Genomic DNA, 21,270 nt, shown 5'->3' with positions numbered 1-21,270 from the left:
AGCTCTTTGCCGCCCCACATACCCAAATCTTCCAGCTAACCCCACGGTTCTTCCAGCCTAGCGGGGGCGGGCAGGAGCGGTGACGAGGCACTTTTTGCAAGGAAGGGGAGGGGGAATGAACAGACCCCGGCATCCTGGTGCGGGAGCCCTTCGGCTTTGGGGGCGGGGGCGCGGGGCTGGGACCTGGGCGCGGTTCTGGCCGCCACTGCACCCCAGCTCCCACTCAATCCTGTGGGTTTGGCAAAGCAGCTGGCAGGGGCATTACGGCCCATTAGCAAAGGCGAGGTTGCTGGGAGCCGAGGGGAGGGAGCGAGGGGCCTGGGAGGTGGCCGTGGGGGGGGGGGGGGGGGGGGGGGGGGGGGGGGGGGGACGTGGACGGGGAGGGCTGGCCTTCTCAGCTGCCTTGGCCTTTTCGAGCAGGTGGTCAGCACGTGCGGGAGGGGGGGGGGGGCGGGCAAGTGGGAGGGAATGGGTAGAAGGAGGTTCCCGGCAACAGATGGCCCAGGCAGGGCTGGGGCTTTCAGACCAGAGGATGGGAGGGGGCTGGCCATCTGCACCTGGAGGCTGGCTGAGAGCTCCTCCCCACCCCCACCGCCACCCAGCGCAGAGAAAAGAGCCGGGAAAGGGAGAGCCACTTTTATTCTGACTGAAGTTTCAAACACCCTCCCTTACCCCCTCCCCAACACACAGAAAGGATAGAGCCCGGGAGAACGCAGCTGGTGGAGGGGTGAGGGCAGCAAAGGTGAGGGCTGCCTCCACCAGCCACCGCTCCTCCCCTTTCACTGGCCAGATCGGTGAGAGACCTGACCCAGAGGTGTGGGGCTCCCCATCTAGATGAGTCTGGATCTGCATGACTGGGTGCAGAGGGCCTAAGGCTCTTAAACGTTGGCAAAAATAAATTAATCCCTGGCGTAGAGTTCCTGGGTGCCCACACGGGAGTGGGAAGATCAGGATATGGGGGTGTGAAGTTGGGAGTTCCCTAGCTGGAGGTTTCCCCAGCCCCAAGGAAGGGAGCTAGGCAAGATGGGGAAATCAGACCGGATGGTCCCCAGGCTTGCAGGGGAATGGAAAGGAGGCATCACAGCAGTGGATGGCCTGCTTTGGGGCCAGAATCACAGGATGGAGGCCATCTAAAGGGTCTGACCCAAGTCCCTTCTGGTCAGGAGGCTGCAGGCAGAGGCTAGGCCTGGCGACTGGCCCAATAGCGGTGGTAGGTGTCCTGGAAGAGGTCCCGGCAGGCGATGTGGGCGCGGAGGCGGGCGCAGGCCAGGAAGGCCCCTGCCAGCTTGCGGTGCAGGGCATAGGTCTCCTCCGGCGGTGGGCGCAGCCGGTGCTGCAGCAGCACAGGGATGAGGCCCTGCACTCGGCGGGCAGTGTCACCTGCCCCAAAGTCGTAGGGGCCCTGGGTGGCGAAGGGCTCCCCCAGGATCATCACTGCCTCCACATGGGCATCCGAGAATGCCTATGGATGGGGAAAGCAAGAGACCCGCAGTGTGGCATACAGCCCCCCACTTAACCCATCTCCCTCATAGTCTCAAGTATAAACACAAGCCCCCTACTCCCTGAGGAGTGTTAAGTATCTGCCACTCCTTCCAGAACCTCTAGGCCTCCCCCAAATGGCTCTTTACTTCCTCTCAGAGCCTCCAATAGAAAAGTAGCCCTCAGTCCCTAGAACAGAGAAACAGCCTCCATTTCCCCACCCCCCGTACCCACTAGCAGTCCCCCACTCCCTCCTTCTAGAATAGATAAATGGGGCGCGTTTCCCCAGGGTTTCTGTGTAGCCAAGTAGCCCTCATTCCCCCACTCCTCCCCAGAGCCCCCCCAGTACAGATAAGCAGCTCCCAACCCCCCCCCCCCGCCCCCCAAGTGTTTCCCAACCTTGGTTTCAAAGCCTGTGAGGAATTTGAGGTCCCGGGATTTCTGCAGGACCCGGTCTCTGTCTCCATTGGCTGCTGCCATCACCACCTGGGAAACAGGTGTTCATCAGAAAATCAAAGGCCAAGGGAGTGGAGTTCAAGGAGGGCTCTTGAAAACTGGAGATGAACCAGCTAGAAGCCTGGCCCTCCCTGTACCCACCTGCATTCTCGTCTACTTAAGCCCTCTCCCCTAGAAGCTGCTCCCTCCTCACCTTGCCCCTATCTATATCTCCCTCAAGACCGTTCCAGAACCTGGGGGTGGGGGTGGTCAGGGGTTCTACCCACCTGGCCTGGAACATAGTGCCTGCCTGGAAATTACCACAGTGAAACAGCCAGAGGGAAGTAAATGTCAAGTGCTATTTGTGGGTCCACACACTCAACTGGACAAGGATGTGACCATGACCCAGACCTGCATGTGAGGTTGCCATGGGGCCATCTCTGTCATTGCCTGGTTGTCTGTCTCCTACAGGGGCTTGGAGCCCCAAGAGAACGGGGATCCCGGTTGTGCTTAGTCCCATGTGGCACAAGGTCTGGCATTCAGGAGATCCTTGGTGAACCTTTGTTTGGCAAATTAGTGTGCGGAGCTAGGCACCTCGCCAGACGTGAGTGCACGTGGGGAGAGCAGGGGTTGAGGGCGCGGACAGACAGAATCCAGAGCCAGCCTGCTTGGGCTCCATCCCAGCTACTTGCTGGCTGAGAGACTCCGGGCAAGTCGCTTTGCTCTGGGCCTCCACTTTCTCATCTGTCAAGTGGGGATGATGAAAGTGTCTTCCTCATGGGTGGCTGCAGGGACAAAGGAGGTGGGATCTGTGGGGTGCTTAGCACTGAGCCTGCCTGTAGAAAGAGCCATAACCATGATGAGCTACCATTATTAAGAGGTGCATGTGAAGGTCCCTACTTCACAGAAAAGGACAAAGGCTGACTGGGGGAATAGCAAGGCGAGGAGTGGAAATCTGAACCACTTTCTTGGGAGGAAGGGGAATATGGAATTAAATGTGGCAGTTCTAGTCTGTCTCAGTCCCCCCTGCCCGAGCCTGTCTGGCCATCTGTCAGGCCTGTGGTCCTCAGGGACTGGTGTGACAGGGCTTTTTTAAACTGGAAAAGGCTGGAGAGACTGGAGGAGAGCCTTGCCAATAGCCCTGGGGGAGAATGGGGGGACACACAAGATGTCCCAACTACACAGAGAGAGGCCTCAGCTTTGTGCCTCCAGTGGCCTTGAGAGAGGGCCCAAGGGGCCTGTGTGTATGTGTGTGTGTGTGGGGGGGGGATTGCCAGCCCCTCCTTCCTGTCCTTATGTCACCAGTGGCCCCATCATCCTCCAGTCTCCAAGCCAGAGCCCTGGGCCTTGTCCTTTCTTCCCTGTCCTGGGCTCCCAGCCCCCAGTCTCCCAGGCTACCTGCTATTCTGAGGGAGTTTTCTAATTCTCTGTGCTTCCCTGCTCAAATCCCTTCCATAGGTCCCCACGGTACCTGGATTAAAGTTCAAGCTGCAAAGCATGGCTTTTCAGACCCAGAGTGATTTGGCCTCAGAGCTGGCTCCTACTCTGTCCTAACCTGCTGGCCCAGTCAGAAATGAACTTCCTTTTGGTCCTCTAGGACTTCCTATTGAAAGTGTGGTCCTGTACCAGTAAGCTTTGACATCACCTGAGAGTGTGTTAGAAATGCAGCATCTTATGTCTGACTCCAGACCACAATTTGCATTTAATAGGATCATGCTGGTCATGGGGACTGTGGGGTTCTCATATACACTAAAGTTTGAGAAGCACTGCTCTAACGGGAATATCCCTTCTTTCCTCTTGGCCTTTTTATGTTATCAGTCTGGAATACCCTCTTTGCCTCTTCCTGACTGGCCTCCTCATCCTTCAGATTTCTTCTCTGAGGGCTTCTCCTCCAGGAAGCTCTCCCTGACCCCCTAGGCTGGCCCAGCCTCCCCCTCTGGGGTCCTACAGTCTCCCGTGCTTCCCCATTCCAGCCCTGACCACTCTGGGTCCTTACTGTCTGTTCCCTCCTGGTCTGTGAGCTCTGTGAAGGTGGACAGTAGGTTGGATTGGTTGCTGTTGTCCGTGGGCCCAGAAGAGGGCTGGGTACAGGGGGAATTGTCAGAGAATATTTGGATTGATGAGTAAATGAATAGAAGACCCAGGTCAAATGGCTAATCTCAACAAATAAATGAGATGCCTTGGAAGCAACGAGACGCCACCAGTAAGTGGGTGGGAAGGACGGGCAGCAGAAGTGAAGAAACGCTTCCTGAGGAGAGCTGTGCCCCCCGCCCCCACAAGCAGCCTGCCAGGGAGGTATCTGAGTGTAAGGCTGAACACTAAGGCCTGGGACAGCCTGGGGTGTGGGGAGGTGGCAGGATGGCCACTGTGGGCCTCTTAGAAGGGAGCTGGTCAGGGTTTGGGAGCCCGGGCTCTGGACCTAGGCTCCCTGAGTCTGGATCCCTAACTTCTTTGAGCTCCAGTAACTTCCTCTGTAAAGTGAGACTAAAAATGGTCCCGCCCCCACACACTATGGTTTAGATCAGGTGTCACATGTATAGCACCTAAAGCAGTGCCTGACATCATATTAAGGGCTTGGTATTTGTTAACTGTTACTATTACTTTTGATTTCTTAACTCCAGACATGATACTGCTCCTTCTCCCCCTCACCTCAGTAGTGGGCTTAAGGCTTGGCCCTTCAAAGACACCAGAGTTGGGGGGACTCACCTCGATGTAATGGTCTGTGAATTCAGTCCCAAATTCCCGGCTTGCACCAAAGTCCAGCAGGGTCACCTGGGAATGGGAGATGGTAAAAGGGATGCTGGGAGTCCACCCCCCACCCCCACTGTCCATGGTGGGGGGTGGGGCACCCGGGTCCCTTCCCACACCCTGCCTCTCCTCTCAAGAGTCCCGGCCTGGCTGCCTCCCTGGGTTCCTGGCTTTGGGCCCACACTTCCCATCCACCCCTGCATAAAACCTGAAGGGACATGGCTTTTATATTTCTGGTCCTACTTATTTTTATAATAACAGGTTTTAGGCATAGAAAGAAATCTAAAGAATAAAATACGTAGAAAAGTGAAATGAACACCCACAAATCCCACCACCCGGTTTAAAATATTAAATACCTCCCACGGCCCCCAGCCTGTCCTGTCCCCATCCTCTCCTCCAGGGCCACCACTTTCCTAAAGTTATTATTACTAAATTATCATTTCCTGAAATTCCCATGTGTGAATTTCTATATTCTCTACATATTCGGGCATGTGTGAGCAATAAATAGTAATGCTTTGTGTGTTTTAAAACTTCCTTCCTACTGGGGGCACCTGGGTGGCTCAGTCGGTTAAGCGTCCAACTCTTGGTTTTGGCTCAGGTTATGATCTCACAGTTTGTGAGTTCGAGGCCTGTGTCCAGCTCTGCACTGTCAGTGCAGAGCCTGCTTGGGATTCTCTCTCTCTCTCTGCCTCTCCCCTTCTCGCTCTTTCTCTCAAAATAAATAAATCAACATTTAAGAAAACTTCATACAAAGGGCATTTATGATAGGTGTCCTGCAGCTTATTCTTTGTGCCCAGCATGGTTTTGCAATTTATCCCCATTGCTATGTGCAGCTCGAGCTCATTCATTTTTTTCACTACTGTGTAAGGACTTCGTTGTGTGAATCTATCACAAGGCGTTTAGCTGGCTGATGGACACCATGGTTACTTCTGGGTCTGGCTATTAAAAACAGTGCCCTGTGGACACATGTGTAAGAGTTTCTTTAGGGCAGCAGGGTTCACACTATTGATCACAACCCACAGTAAGAAATACAGATCATACTGGACACCAGTGCCCATGCACACACAAATATAAGGTCAAACAAAAGCATCCTGAAATACTCTGGATCCCTCCCATCTGCGACACACTGATATTCTCTACTCTATGGCTTTAAAACAAAAAATGCTGTTAGGGGCACCTGGGTGGCTCAGCATCCAATTCTTGATTTCAGCTCAGGTCATGATCTCACAGTTGTAGGATCGAGCCCTATGTTGGGCTCTACACTGGGCGTGGAGCCTGCTTGCAATTTTCTCTTTCCCCCCTCTCTGCCTCTCCCCCACTTGTTCTCTCTCTCTTCTCTCTCTCTCTCTCTCTCTCAAAAAATAAAAATAAAAAAAGATGTTGAGACCCAGTAAACTGATGTCAGGACTCCTATCACACCCCCTTACCTGCAGTTAGAAAAATACTTCCAAGCAGTTTGAGCCTAGGAGGGATACAGGGTATCTGTGCACTTGGGGGGGGAGGAGGTGTCAGGGGACTGAGGCTGGAGACTCAGTGGGGCCACATCACACTCAGCAGAAGGCTCAGACTTGATCTTGAGGCGGCTGGCGAGCTGCAGAAGGGACAGCTTGGCCAGATTTGTTTTTAGAAAGATCCCTCTGGGGACAGAATGGGTACAGACGACTTTGGAAAGCCATCTGGCAGCCAGGCACGCTAAGTCTTTCAGTCCAGACCCTCGGCCACCCTGTGTCCCCTGCTAGGAACACTCTTCGCTGCTCTTCAGGTGGCCCTCCCCTTCTCATCCTTCTGGTGTCAGCTTGAATGGCACTGCCTTTGATAAAACTTCCTTGACCTGGCCTACGCCGTGCTGAGTCAGCCACTTTCCCTGGCTTCCCCCAGCCCCCTGTGCTTCCCCTTCACTGCCACTCTGGCCCACGTTTCCCCATCGTGGTACTGACTACTCAGTCATCACTGTCTGGTCACGGGTCCCTCCGCTGTTCTGGGAACTCTGAGAAGGGCAAGGATCAGAGTTGTCTTGGCATCACTGTCAAGAGGCAGTAGACGCTTGGCGCATTCTAAGTGAATGACAAGCGTGGCAATGATGAACAGCCTTCCGTAAGCGGTGCCACTAGGCAACCACTGCCTCGCGGAGATTCCGTTTCCCAGCAGCCCTTGCACCTAGACAGGCTGTGTGACCAGTTCTTATCAATGGAATGATATAGGGAATGATGGGCCACGTCTGGCCAAAGCAGTTAGGCAGGGCGCTACCCTCTTAACTTCTCTTTCCCCTTTCACTGGAAGGAGAGCATGGCAAGGCCTAAGGGCATGGCACAATCACAGAAGGGAAGGTGCCTGGGTCCCTGAACCACCGTGCGGAGGACGGCCACTCCAGCCTGTTATGTGGGTAATAACTACTATTGTGTTGAGCTACTGAAATGTTCGGGAACTATGTGTTACAGCAGCTCATGGACCCTGATACACATCCTAGGGAACCAACCTGGTGGCTGGAGGCATCGTACAGGAAGTTGGCCCAGTTGGGGTCCGTCTGCATGAATCGGAATTCAAACAGCTCCCGCAGACACAGCCTCAGGAGCTGGAAGCAGATCTGGAGTGGGGAGGAGTAACAGACATCACGGAGTCGGCCCCTGTAAAGCTCTTTCTGACCGGAGAGGGAGGACTACGTGTCTAGCCAGCCCTGCCAGCACTGACCTGGGGCAGTGCCCTCCCTACTGTCCCCTCAAGACCACATACCTGGTTCCGGATGTCCTGGCTTAAGCCCTGGCACTGGTCCAGGGGGACCCCTCCAGCCAGTTCCATGCCCAGCACCCGCGTCGTGCACAGCTCCTCAATCACAGCTGGCACTCGGAAGAAAGGGTCACCTGCCAACAACTGCCTGGGACAGAAGGGAAGGGAAGGGACGGGACTGCATAATCGACTGAGGTAAGTGTGTCAACGTAAGATTTGGGAGGCAAAGATTATGAGCAAGACTCGTGGTTGGGACCAGTGGGAGGGCTGGGCAGGGGGTGGTTCAGGGGGGCAAGGAGGTCGTGAAGGCCAGGGGAATGATGTGGGTTTTATTCTAAGGGTACTGAGAGGGGGGCTTCCAGATCTCACAGACGAGTGCTCTCACCCAGCCCACTTCATCCTGTCCTCTTCAAGGCCCCACTTTGACACTTGTATTTTTGTCCCTGTTATAAAATCTCCGGTATTTGAGCCACTCCTGCTGGGCTGATTAAAGCACAATCCCCTTTTTCCTTCACTCCCCTATGAGGAGGATGCTGTCCCAAGCATGCAGATTTCAGCCACCCAGGCTGCTAAGGGCTGACCTGGGACTGAATCCCACATCCGAGCCCAGGGCCCATGCCCCTAGTCACTGTCTTCTACTGCCCCTTCTCTTGCTCCGTATCTACAGACCTTGGCTCAATAAACCCGTGGGCCATGCTGTGGAGGGTCTCACCGAATGTATTTTAACTGCTGCACATCACGATGCTTCTAAGATACCACCACATGGTTCCCCGTAGCTGGTTCATTGATTTTCGCTGCTGTGTGATATTCCGCTGATGGATTATGCCTTCATTTATCTACCCTGCTAGATGAACTTCGTAGATTTGGGTTGTGACCACTTTGGGGCTATTGCTGCTCTGAGCATTCTGGAAAAGGCTGATGGTATACACCAGCCCAAGGGGCCCTGGAGCATTTATTTAGCAAGGAGGGCAATTACGGGGTTGTATGGGAATATTGAGCCTTGATGATGCCAAACTGAATGCTTATCTCAATTTCTCTCCCTGCCCACGGTATGTAAGGGTTGGCCTGGAGCCCTGTCCTCTCTCACCAGCATTACTGTCAGACTGCTTATTCTTTGTCCAGTGGAATGACGGTATCTCGTGGCATGACTAAGTGCCTGTCGACAAGTCCTTCTTCCTCCTGACTCCATGTGGTTATGTGTCCCATTCGACAGATGAGAAAAGCGACAGAGAGAGGAAGTGGCGTGCCCAAGCTCCCAGAGGACCCAGGGGGTAAATCAAGGCAGGGGTGAGGGAGAGATGGATGAGCAAGTGAAGAGAATAAAGAGTTTGCAGGTCCCACCCCAGGGTTCCAGCTGCCAGCGGCTGGGGGGTGGGGATATCCATTTCCCTCTCCTCCTGGGAGGGAAGCAAGGGGTCCCGGGGCTGGGGGGGAGGGTGGGGGGCGGCAGGGACGCAGGGGGCTCAGCTCACCTGAAGTTCTGGGCACAAGCCGCCTCACGGCGGTAGTCACACTCCCAGGCCAGCTCCTGCTGCAAGGCCTGCAGGCTTTGCTCAGCAAACAGGCCTGAGGGGGCAGCCGTGTCAGCCAGGGCAGGCCACGGCCTGTCCCCGCCATGACAGCCACCCCCAGGCTTCCACTCAGGGACGTTTTCTCTCGCTGTCCGTTTGTCTCTTGAAGCCCCTCATACCTTCTGCTCCATGCCTTTTACCACGTCGTCTGTCCACACACCTGCCGTCTGGCCCTCACACGGGCCTCTTCTGCAGTCTCTCCTGGGGCCTCTCCCACAGGCTTGTGTACCAGTCCCCAGGCATCTCTTCTATGGTCACACACACCACCTACTCTCTCTTTTTCATAGCCTCTCACACCGTTCTCACGGCCTCGAAATCTTGTGTCCAGGACTCTCTCTCTCTCTCTCTCTCTCACACACACACACACACATGCACGCGCGCAAGAGGTCCTGCTTCTGTGGCTCTTTTCCAGACCTCCCTTCCTGCTACTGTGGCTCTTTTCCAGACCTCCAGTCCCTCTCTGGGCACCCTGTGTGTCTGTTTCTTTCAGCATAGGCTTCTGTCTCTGGTTGTGTCAGAATCTCTAAGTTCGTCTTCTTCTCACACACTCAGGTTCTCTGGGCTCTCCCTGCCTTGGTGTCCCTTCTGTCTCAAACGCGTGGACTTACACATTCGCCCACACTCACACCCTGCCCCGAGCCCCACTCTCTCCCCGCCGCAGCCAGGGCTGGAGCGCCGCCTCACCCTCAGGCAGGGCCACACTCATCTTCAGCACTGCCAGCAGGTTCTGGATATCACTCTGGATGCTCTGGGCAACGCCTGGGTACTGCGAGCAGGAGCAGGGAGGGACGGAGAGCGGGAGTCACTCGTCCGGGACAGCGGGGTGCCCACCCCTGCCCTGCCTGTCTCCTCACCTGGATCTTCACGGCCACCTCTGTCCCATCCCTCAGCATGCCCTGGTGCACCTGCCCGATAGAGGCAGCAGCAAAGGGCACCTCCTCCAAAGAGGCCACCTTGGCCTGCCAGTCCCTGCCCAGCTCCTCTTCGAGAACTCTCTGGGGACAGTGGCCAAAAGAAACAACCAGCATCACTGTTGTGGGCAAAGGAGTTCACTCCGTGCTGAGCGCTTTATGTGTTAATAATCCCGTTCACCCCATGCTGGCCTCTAGGCTAAGCTCCTGGCTACTACCCAACTTTACAGATGAGGAAACCGAGGCTAAGTCTTTTGGCAAAGGTGACAAGCCAGGTGCTGGCAGACCGAGAGACCCGGCCTGAACCTGTACTCCTGAGGCCATGTGGGCTATTGTGGGGATTGCTATTATGTAAAGTCAAGACTGATAATAATCCTTCATTATACTCCTATATTGTATCATTAACTCAAGGTTAATGTGATAAAGAAGAAGGGGCGCCTGGATGGCTCAGTCGGTTGAGTGTCGGACTTCGGCTCAGGTCATGATCTCATGGCTTGTGAGTTCGAGCCCCATGTTGGGCTGTGTGCCGACAGCTCAGAGCCTGGAGCCTGCTTCAGATTCTGTGTCTTCCTCTCTCTCTGCCCTTCCCCTGCTTGCACTCTGTCTCTCTCAAAGATAAAAGAAAAACATAACGTGACAAAGAACTAAGGGGCACCTGGGTGGCTCAGACAGTTAAGCATCTGACTCTTGGTTTCGGCTCAGATCAGGATCTCACGGTTTGTGAGTTTGAGCCCTGCATAGGAGGCTGTCAGCGCGGAGCCTGCTTGGGATCCTCTCTTTCTCTCTCTACCCCTCCCCAGCTTGTGCTCTCTTCTCTCTCTCTTCTCTCTCTCTCCCTCCCTCCTTCCCTCCCTCCCTCTCAAAAATAAATAAATAGGGGTGCCTGGGTGGCTCAGTCGGTAAGCGGCCAACTTCGGCTCAGGTCATGATCCTGCAATTCATGGGTTCGAGCTCTACACCAGGCTCTGTGCTGACAGCTCGATTCTGTGTCTCCCTCTCTCTGCCCCTCTCCCACTCATGCTCTGTCTCTCTCTCAAAAATAAATAAAACCTTAAAGGGGCACCTGGGTGGCTTAGTTGGCTGAGCATCCTACTTCGGATCTTGCAGTTCATGAGTTCGAGCCCTGTGTCAGGCTCTACGGACAGCTCCGAGCCCGGAGCCTTCTTCGGATTCTGTGTCTCCCTCTCTCTCTGCCCTTCCCCTACTCATGCTCTGTCTCTCTCTCTCAACAATAAATAAACATTAAAAAAAATTTTTTTAATTAAAAAAATGAAAATAATAATAAATAAACTTAAAGAAAAATAAAAGAGCTAAAATTTACAGAGGGCTTCCTGTGAGCCGGGTCCTATCCAGAGTGGCTCGGAGAGGGGCAGTAATACCCAGGGTCACGTGGTGAGTGAGCAGAACAGAGATCAGAAGGAAGGGAGGCAGCTGGATCCAGATTCCACACCCTTAGCCAGTTATTAGAAGAACAGCTCGTGTCTTGGGCACTTACTCAGTGCCAGGCACTGTGCCAACCTATTTACAGACATGATCGCCTTTAATTAAAAAACCAGTACTAATAACAGTTAGAACTGGCATGTCACTTACCGTGTGCCAGGGGCCCTTTCTAAGTGCTTTACCTATACTGATTTATGTAACCCTATGATGTGGGTGTTGCCATCACCACCGCCATTTCACAGATGAGGTAACTGAGGCACAGAGAGGTCAGGCCACATGTCTGAGATCACACAGGCAGTACACGGCAGAGCCAGGATTTGAACTCACAAAGTCTGGCCCCCAACCACGGCACATCCCTGCCTCTTTAGGAGCCGTGACAGAGCCCTGAGCCTGCCAGGGATTGGACCAAGCACCCTGCACCACTCTCTCATTTAGTCATCTCAGCGATCCTCTGAGACGTGTTTTAGTGGTCCCCGTTTTACAGACAGAGAAACTGAGGCTCAGAGTCAGTCAGGGAGTAGAGCCATGAAGCCAGGAGGGTCAGGCGGGTGGAGCATGCCTCCCTCACCAGCCCTCCCCGACCGGGCACTCACCAGCATCTGCCAGCGGGGCATGAAGTCGGCGCTCTGGCGGACCCGCTCGAAGATGCGCTGAAGCTGGGGGCTGATGAAGCTGTTGTCTTGGGAGACAGGGGGACAAGGGGAAGCAGTGAGGGAGGAGGCGAGGGAGGGGCCCCCGTGGGAGTATCTGAAGTTGGTGCTTGTTGGTGTGTGGGGGTGGGGGAGACGTGAGGTCAAGGGTCAGGAGTTGAGGCTCACGCTGTACCCTGGATGCTGAGCATTTGGCCAACCTTGAGGGCGGCCCCCCGAACTGTACACAAGGTCTGCACGATCCGCTCGGCATTGGCCTCTGACAGGAAGGGACTGGAGCCTGGCCGGGTGCCGCTCTCTGTGGGGCAGAGAATAATCATTTGTGTCACAAGCACAAAAATAATCATTGTAGCACTACCGCATAATCCCCAGAATGGCTAAAATGAAAAAGGCAATGCCAAGTGTTGGCAGGGACGAGGAGCAGCCTAAACACCCACACTGCTGACGAGTGTCATGGCATGGGCCCTCTGGGAAGTTTCCAGTAGAGCATACACCTATACCTGGTGTAACTTCTCTCCTGGGTATGTACCCAAGACAAATGCATGTGTGCGTCCGGAGAGTCCTAGAAGGTTCCCAAAGAGCACTCCTCAGAACAGTCCCCCACCGGAAACAAGCCAAGCGACAGTTCATTGCATGAGCAAAGGCATGTTGGAAACAGTCACAAAGTGACTCCTACGGCATTGAATGAACAGCCTGCGTCAACTCACAGTGACCCAGAGGCATCCCTCCAACAGAACGTTGAGCCAAAGCGGCCAGACACATGTGAGAATACATTGTCCGATTCCGTTGGTGTAAAAAGCAAAAACAGTCAAAAGTAATCTTGGGGGTCAGAAGCCAAGAGGGTGGTTTCCCCTGGAAGGAGAAGTGGCCAAGAGCGGGCAGATAGGAGCTTCCAGAGAATGAGAGGAAGTGATTCTCGAAGTGTGGTTCTAGAAACCCTGAGGGCCCCTGAGACGCTTCAAGGAGGCTCTGTGAGATCAAAACTACTTTCATAATGATATTAATGTTATTTGCCCCTTTTTATTCTCATTCTCCCATAAGTGTTCGGTGGAGTTTTCCAGAACCTCCATGACCTGTGATGATGCCATTTTTTTTTGGTAATTTTTTTTTTTTAACATTTATTTATTTTTGAGACAGAGAGAGAGACAGCATGAACAGGGGAGGGTCAGAGAAAAAGAGGGAGACACAGAATCTGAAACAGGCTCCAGGCTCTGAGCTGTCAGCACAGAGCCCGATGCAGGGCTCGAACTCACGGGCTGTGAGATCATGACCTGAGCTGGATCATGACTGAGCCACCCAGGCGCCCCAATGCCATTTTTTTTTAAGAGAGAGAGAGAGAGCACAAGCAGGAGAGAGGGGCAGAGGGAGAGAGAGAGAGAGAGAGAGAGAGAGAGAGAGAGAGAGAGAGAGAATCTCAAGGAGGCTCCACACATAGTGTGGAGCCTGATGCGTGTGGAGCCTGACACGGGGCTCAATCTCACGACTGTGAGATCATGACCCGAGCTGAAATCAAGAGTTGGACGCTTAATTTGCTGAGCCACCCAGGAGCCCCGATGCCATTGTTCTGACAGCTGATGGAATGTGTGTGTGTATTCTTGTGTTTTAAAATGTTCTGTTTTAATCTCTAATGCAGTAAAAACCCATAAATACAACGCAAAAATATAATCCATAAAAGGGTCTTTGGGGTCCTCATTCTATTTTTTTAACAGATTGAGATATAATTCACCAACCATGCAATTCACCTCTTTAAGGTATACAGTTCAATGGCTTCTAATATATTCAGAGCTGTACAACTATTACCACAAGCAATTTTGGAACATTTTCACACTCCAAAGAGAAACCCCATACCTATTAGCAGTCACCGCCCGCCCCCCCCCCCCCCCCGCCCCGCCCAGCATTTCTCCCAACCGCCTCCCTCTGAGCCCCTGGAAACCATCAATTTGCTGTCTCTATGGATTTACTTATTCTGTACATTTCATATGGATGGACTCACACAATATGTGATCTGTTGTGTCTGGCTTCTTTCACTTAAGATAGTTTTAAGATTCATTCACATCGTAGCATGGATCAGTACTTCATTCCTTTTTACAGTCGAATCGTATCCCATTGTATGAATATAACACATTTTGTTTATCTATTCCTAAATTGTAAGGGTGTGCAGACTCCTGAGACCAAAAAGTTTGAGAACTGCTGCCTTAGGGTTCCTTGCTCTGCGGAAGCAGATGTATCCACTTTGTGAAAATGAACCAAGCTTCGCGCTTAGGATACGTGCACAGCTCCACATAGAAATTATACGATTACTCAATAAAGCATTTATTTATTCATTTTTTAAAATTAATGTTTATTTATTTTGAAGGAGAGAGAGAGACAGACCGTGAGCAGGGGAGGGGCAGAGAGACAGGGACACACAGAATCCGAAGCAGGCTCCGGGCTCTGAGCTGTCAGCACAAAGCCCGAGGCAGGGCTCGAACTCACAAGCTGTGAGATCATAGCTTAAGCTGAAGCCAGACGCTCAACCAACTGAGCCACCCAGGCACCCCAATAAAGCATATATTAAGCTTTTATTTATTTGATAAAAAAATGTACTGAGCTCTTTCCCTAGCTAGGGCTTGCCCTGTGCCAGGCAGAATTCCAAGTGTGTCTGTGGATTCTCTGGCTCAGTCCCCACAATCAGCCCAGGAAGTAAGAACTAACAATGCCTTGGGGCGCCTGGGTGGCTCAGTCAGTTAAGCGTCCAACCTCAGCTCAGGTCATGATCTTATGGTTCATGGGTTCAAGCCCTGCATCAGGTTCTGTGCTGACAGCTTAGAGTCTGGAGCCTGCTTTGGATTCTCTGTCTCCCTCTCTCTCTCTCTCTCTGCCCCTTCCCCACTCTTGCATGCTCTCTCTCTTTCTCTCTCCCCACCCCCCCGCCCCTCTCTCTCACAAATGAAAAATAAACATTAAGGAAAAAAAAAAACAAACAGACAACTACCAATGCCTTCATTTTCAAGGTGAGGAAGCAAGACATTCAGAGAGGTACAGTGCCTGGCCCTGGGTCACACAGCACAGAAGTGGCAGAACAGCGTGTAGACTCAGTATGGCCTTACCTAAAGCCTAATCCTCCACTTATACACGACTTTTTATTTTGAAAAAAATCCAAACGAACAGAAAAGTTGCACACACAGTATAATGGACACCTGCACACCCGATTCAAACTTTTCACGTTCTGCCTCACCTGCATAATTTATCTGTGTGTGTGTGTGTGTGTATGTGCCCAAACACTCAGTTTTGCAGACCATTTACATGTAGCTGCACTCAACCTGTGCTAAAAGTAAGGATATTCCCCTACACAATCACAGTGCCATAATCACACCTAAGAAAATGAACACTAATTCTCTAATATCTCTAATACCCCTATTCAGATTTTCCCATTTGTCCCCAAAAGTCTTCGATAGTAACTTTTCTCAAACTGACATGCAATTATGGGTCACACATTTCATTTGTCAGTTACTGTGGCCTTAGTCCCTTTTTAATCCAGAATATCTACCCCCATTTTTGTTTCCAGACATTGATTTGTTGGTGGAATCTTAGCCACCAGGGCTAATTTCAACACCTCTCTTTCTATCTCTGTTGACCACAGACCCCGACACTCCTATTTTTCTCACATGATATACTTCTCCCCATCATGACCCTGAAAGCGTCTTCACAATGACCCGAAGAGGTGGGTACATCATCATCATTGACATCATCCATTGTCCAGAGGAGGAAACCGGGGCTCAGAGAGGTGAAGCCACTTGTGCCAGGTCACACAGCAAGGTCAAGGTCTGAACCAGGCAGTTGGCTCACTCACCTGATGGTAGATGTCCTCCTGGCAGGGACTTCTTGGCCACCTCAGCCAGCACTCCCAATCCCAGGCCGACAGCCAGTCCTGGGGAGTAAGAGAGAAGGTTGGGTACCTGCTTGCCCCGGGCTTCTCCCCCGATCCCCTGTCTGTGCTCAGCCTCTCCCTAAGCAAGCTGTCTCCCAGCTTTCTGTTGGCAACTCTTTGTCTGTCTTTGTCCCCAACTCAGTCTCTTACCTACTCTCTCCCTGCCTGGGGTTCCCTTCAAGGTACAGCTGCCTCTTTCCCTACCCCTCTCTCCATGTCTATCTACGGGGTCAGCAGTTCTCACCCCTGGCTGCACATCTCAGTCACGTGAGGAGTTTTGGCAAATACAATGCCCATTATCATGGCCTGAGATGATCCTTGGAATTCATGTATGTGTGTGTGTGTGTGTGTGTGTGTGTGTGTGTGTGTGTGTATACACACATATATATAGTTTAAAAATGCTTTATTTATTTTTGAGAGAGGCAGAGAGACAGAGTGCAAGTGGAGGAGGGGCAAAAAAGAGGGAGACAGAGAATCCAAAGCAGGCTCCAGGTTCCCAGCTGTCAGCTCAGAGCCTGACGCGGGGCTCAAACTCACAAACCATGCGATCGTGACCTGAGCTGAACACCTGAGCTGACACCTAACTGACTGAGCCACCCAGCTGCCCTCATATATATTTTTTAAGCATCCTGGATGATTCTAGTGTGCAGCCAAGAGTAAGAAGGCCCCCAAATGATCCCCCTGAGTCTCTCTGTCTTCCTATGATCCCGTTTCTCTGTCCACACTTCATCTTCTTCGTGCCTCTCCTTGTCTAAGTTGGTTTTTCTCCATCTCTCCCCCTCCACATGTACCTCCACATGGTACATTTGTTTTGGCCTCCTTCTCTCTGTCCCTCCTTTTGATGTTATCTCTCAGCCTTTGATTTCCTCTGCCTCCTCTGTCTCCTTGTCCCTAAAGGCATCTTGAGTCTATCTGCCTCTTGCACTATCCCCATTTCTGTAAATAATTGCAACTGGCATTTTCTGAGCACTTGCTACCTGCCAGGAACCATTCCTAGCACCTTATATGCATTGCCTCATCTTGTCCTCACACCTGCGTGAGATAAGTTTCACAGAAAAACTTCCATTTTACAGAAAAGGAAATCGAGTCTCAGAGAAGTTAAGTAACCCGTCCAGAGTCACAAAGCAAGGGTGTAGCAGAATCAACCCCTTGAACCTTGAGCCTGAAATCAAAGCTCTAACCAGTGCATTTGACTCCCTCTTTAGACTGTGAATCAGTATCTTTAAAACTTGAACCATCATCCATACTAAAGAAGACACCTGCATTATAACAGTAGATATGTATACATACATACATATATATGGTATGTATATAGATACATGATACATATGTAATATAATATAAATGTATGTTATATATACAATATATGTAATGTTTCATGAAACGAAAATTTCCTTTACATGTGCACCCACATATTCCATTCTATTCTTTTGGATGCTGGCTGCAATCCATTGAATTATTTCATGCAGATCGTGACCTGAAGTTTGAACAATCCTGCTGTGTAATATAGGGTCAAGTCACTTCTCTTCCCTCAGCCTCCATTTCCTCATCTACAGAATGGAAACTAACACTCATCACTTCTGTGCAGAGATCGAGTGCACATGGGGCCTTGCACATTCAAGCTCTCAATAAATGTTACCTTCCTTTCTATTTCTCTTAGTTTTGCAAGCGTTTGCCTTCCTTCTCTTTCCATCTCTTACTCCTCTTCCTGTCTCTGATTCACCCTCTCCCTTACTTCATTCTATAAATGTGGCCTCCTCTGTTCTAGGTCACAATTTCCCACAGTCACACCTACCCCCAAAGTTGGCCAAGCGGCTGATGCGGGAAGCGGGCACCTTGCGTTCTCGAGAGCGGTCGCTCAGCTGGGAAATGGGGAGAAAGTCTGAGGGTGGGAAGGTGCCCAGGGAGTCCAACCAACCTGCCGCCATACCTTTCCCCAAGCTTGGGAGGCCAGCTGCCTTCAAGGGGTGTTGCTGGGTAGGTGGGAGACAATGATACCTGGGGCCGGGGTGTCTTCCTGATACGAGTCTCCCGTGCCCTGCGAATGTCCTCCTCACCCAGGCCTCTGCTAGGCCCATCCTTATGGAACATTTGGGCCCAAGAACCCCCACATGGCCCCTGCAAGAAAAGTGGATATTGGTAAGGAGTGGAGGACACGGGTTCCTGGCCCTTTTGGACCCCTCCCTGTTATTTTACCCCCTAAGGCTTCCCTCAGCCTCTTCCGCCTAGGAACATCCCCGCCCCCCCCCCCCCCCGCCCCCAGTCTCTTACCCACCAGTGGGGCCCAGGCCCCAGGGCCCCACAAGGCAGACCAACAGTCCGGCTCAGTTGACCACAAGTCCCCCGCAGTAAGCCCCCCACCTCCAGCCGCATCGCCTGGGGGAGAACAGGAGGGATTATTCGGGTAGGAGTTGGCACTGCCCTCCTTGCTTTGCCTTGTCTTTGCCAAGCCCTCACATTCCTCTGTGTCCACCCTAATAGTCCCACCCACCAAAGATTTCCTCTCCTGTCAATAATTCCCCGAATTTCTCCTGGTTCCCTCTCTGGTTGCTAGGAACCCATAGCTCTTCCTGCGCACCTCCGAAAACCCACTTTCGCCCTGTCCCACTCCCCGCCGTTGCTAGGGTCCTCCCCGGTTGCTAGACACCCACAGATCCTCCAGGGCTACCTCTCCACTCCTCTGAGCCCCCCTCTTGCTAGGCACCGCCTTCCTCTCTGTTGCTAGGCACTCACAATTCCTGCCCCCCACCCCCGTCCATTACTGGGCACCTCCCCCCGTTGCTAAGCACCCACTGTTCCTTGGATCCGGGTCCACTACGCGCCGGGGCCTCTTGCGCTTCCGGGAATCTCCGCACGCCCGCCCACTCCGGCCAGCTAGCCAATGGCGGAGCAGCAACTCACTGACTGGCACGTAGAACACCCCGCTGTGCGTGAGGGGCGGGGCCTAAGGGTGGGCGTTGGGGCCTGCTGGGGATTGTCGCTGCACCGCAGGAACGCGCACGTGCCATTTCGTGCTCTTCCGCTCACCTGAGTGCTGTGTGCTTGGCAGACCTTTCTCTTCCCCACACCGTCTTTTTTGCAAACATCCTTTACAAACTCCGCATCTCTGCTCTGCACGAACATCTTGCCAATGTCCCTTCTTATTTTTGCCCCTAGCAGGCTGGATGTCTCCTTTGAACACGTCTTCCCAGCAAACATTTCCCTTGCCCTGGGAGCCCCTCCACTTTGCCTCTGCTTCAAACACCCACAACCTGGCACCCAGCCTCTTCCTTTGCACAGATAAACCCCATGCCTTGCTTGCCAACTGTCTCTCTCTCATACTCTCAACTCTCCTGTGTACATAAACCCGCTCATGCTCAGCCCCTTGCACACTGGGCCCCTGTTCTCTCATACACCCTGCTCTCTTCACTCCCCGCCCACCTGCGGGATGGTGTGAGTGGGGGCCCTCTGTTTCCTGTAGGCCTGACATTTCCCAGAACACACTCAGCCAAGATTCCCAGTGCTGAGTCAGGAGCCCTGGCATCCCAGAAAACCAGCTTCCAGTCCATCTGGGTGTGTGTTGGGGGGTGGGGTTGGGGATACAGGCAGGCTTAAAGCCTGTCCCCCCCCCAACAGGCTGACTCACCCCTCCTCACAGTCTGGAATAGAAGCAGCTGGCTGGGGCATCTCTCTCACGGCTGGGAGAAGGAGCGATGTGCCTCTTCCCTCTCAGAACCCTCCCCTCCCACTCTCTAACCCCTCTTGTCGGGAATCAGACCTCCCTGTCTCTGTGCCTGTGCTATGTGAGCCCTCTTTCTGGACTTCATCTTCCCAGCCTATATGATTTGTTAGGGGGATCCTGCTATGATTTTTCACTGGTCTGTGAAGAGATGACTCATTTTAGAGCCCTGGGCCTGTGCCCGATGCCCCACCCCCAGATGACTCATTTTCAAGACAAAACACCCCCATCACCTTCCAGACGTAAGGGTCTGACTCAGGAGCTGGGTGACAGCTCACCCTTGGGGGCAAAAATATATAAAAAGCACCTATGACAATAGCCACAGGACTGTGGCTGATAGTGTGAAGTCCGGTGCCACATGGTTCACATTTATGGGGTCATATCAAATAGCCTGGCGGTGACCAGCAAAGACCAGCTAGAGGCTGGCCGATTTCTCAGCCTCAGGGTTCCATCTGTCAAATGGGGCTGTAGCATCCTCTCTTGCTCTGTGTTAGTGAGAGAAAGAGACGCAGTGAAATAGCGTCTGTAATGAGGTTGGCACAGGACCTGGTACGGAACAAAAGCTCTATACATGAGAGAAACTTCTTATGGAAAAGTCATTCTTTCCAAAATTTCTATTAAACACTTATCATGTACTTTTCTAGGGGCCACAAAAGGAAGAGTCCAGGAAAAACTATTTGCCCTCTGGGTGCTGGCTTCCAATGAGGGGGACAATAAACAAAATAAGTAAGTATATTTAGTAAGGTGATACGTGTTAAGGAGAAAAATAAACCAGGGAAGGGAGGCAGGGAGTGGAGAGAAAATTTTGAATTTAAACAGGGTGGTCAGGGAAGACCTCGCTGAGGAGGTAGCTGAGGAGGTAGCATTTGAACAAAGACCTGAAAGAGGTGTGGGAGGGAGCTATCGGAATATGTGAGGGAAGAACATTCCAGGAAGAGAGAACAACCAGTGCAAAGGCCCCGTGGTGGAAAATATCTCAGTGAAATAGCAAAGAGGCTGATGGGCATAGTGAGTGAGGGGGAAAGACAGAGGAGAGCCGGTCTGGGATGTAACCAGAGCCGGATCACTTAGGGCATCGTGAGGCACAGTAAAGACTACAGCTTTTACCCTAAGTGGGATAGGGAGGGTTCTGAGCAGAGGAAGATATGATCTGATTTAGAGGAAATACTCAACTTCTGGCTCTTTCTCCAACACCCACAGCCTTAAACAAGTTATATTGCCCTGTAGGCAACCAAAGTCCAGGCTTTAGGTTAAGTAGGCCTGAATTCAAATCTACACAACTTAGATGTGTGATCTTGGACTCACTGCTTTGTCTTTCTGTGCCTCTGTTCTCCTGTTTGTGCAAGGGAAAATGATGATCCCTACCTCACAGGAGTTGGGGTATAAACTGGCAGGTACAGCACCTGGCACAAAGCAAGCGTACAAATGTAAATGTTGTTATAAATAAGTAAAAATTCCCATAACAGTCTTGCGAGAAAACTATTAACGCTAACCTTTTTACAGATGAGAAAACTGAGGCTCTGAGGAGACAAGACTGTGGGGAAAGATCATCCCAAAAGTGACTGTTGGAGCCAGGATTTGAAAACAGGCATCCTCGCTTTGCCTTTACATAAATTCTTTCGCTGCTCTGGTTCTTAATTTCCCTGTTGTTCAAAAATGCTTGGCTCTTGTGGCATTGAACACA

At 52.2% G+C, this 21,270-nt stretch overlaps 1 protein-coding gene and 1 long non-coding RNA gene across 6 annotated transcripts; one reads left to right on the top strand and one right to left on the bottom strand.

Annotated features, from left to right (window-relative positions):
* Positions 1 to 630: 630 nt before the first annotated feature.
* Positions 631 to 18,738, bottom strand: COQ8B (coenzyme Q8B). 4 transcript variants are annotated; one of them, XM_042918824.1, is made up of 15 exons: positions 18,662 to 18,738; positions 18,140 to 18,244; positions 17,867 to 17,986; positions 17,664 to 17,730; positions 15,791 to 15,868; positions 12,134 to 12,256; positions 11,902 to 11,987; positions 9,812 to 9,952; positions 9,642 to 9,723; positions 8,859 to 8,952; positions 7,393 to 7,534; positions 7,139 to 7,246; positions 4,621 to 4,686; positions 1,879 to 1,965; positions 631 to 1,462 (listed from the first exon to the last, which is right to left on the bottom strand). In XM_042918824.1, the coding sequence occupies exons 2-15, from the start codon at positions 18,239 to 18,241 to the stop codon at positions 1,181 to 1,183; spliced, it is 1,578 nt and encodes a 525-aa protein (XP_042774758.1). In that variant the 5' UTR covers positions 18,242 to 18,244; positions 18,662 to 18,738; the 3' UTR covers positions 631 to 1,180. The 4 variants fall into 4 exon arrangements, 3 of the variants coding, with proteins under 3 accessions (XP_042774758.1, XP_042774759.1, XP_042774760.1); XM_042918825.1 differs by having other exon boundaries at positions 18,658 to 18,729; XM_042918826.1 differs by lacking the exon at positions 18,662 to 18,738 and adding an exon at positions 18,537 to 18,624.
* Positions 15,482 to 21,224, top strand: LOC122208124. 2 transcript variants are annotated; one of them, XR_006197118.1, is made up of 4 exons: positions 15,482 to 15,887; positions 17,930 to 18,007; positions 20,231 to 20,312; positions 21,090 to 21,224. It is a non-coding gene; the product is annotated as an uncharacterized LOC122208124 (long non-coding RNA). The 2 variants fall into 2 exon arrangements; XR_006197117.1 differs by lacking the exon at positions 15,482 to 15,887 and having other exon boundaries at positions 17,920 to 18,007.
* Positions 21,225 to 21,270: the final 46 nt, after the last annotated feature.

This window comes from Panthera leo, chromosome E2 (assembly GCF_018350215.1).
Source record: "Panthera leo isolate Ple1 chromosome E2, P.leo_Ple1_pat1.1, whole genome shotgun sequence".
NCBI classification, from domain to species: domain Eukaryota; kingdom Metazoa; phylum Chordata; class Mammalia; order Carnivora; family Felidae; genus Panthera; species Panthera leo.
Note: the sequence above shows the minus strand (reverse complement) of the source record. Positions and strands in the feature narration are given on the sequence as shown.

Bases quoted from the DNA above. Each gene is read 5' to 3' on its own strand.
- COQ8B (XM_042918824.1), bottom strand. From the start codon at position 18,241: ATGCGGCTGGAGGTGGGGGGCTTACTGCGGGGGACTTGTGGTCAACTG. The intron at 15,869-17,663 runs GTAGGTGTGACT...CTTACTCCCCAG, and splicing joins CCGCTTGGCCAACTTTGGGG to GACTGGCTGTCGGCCTGGGA. The intron at 11,988-12,133 runs GTACAGCGTGAG...CTGTCTCCCAAG, and splicing joins CCAAATGCTCAGCATCCAGG to ACAACAGCTTCATCAGCCCC.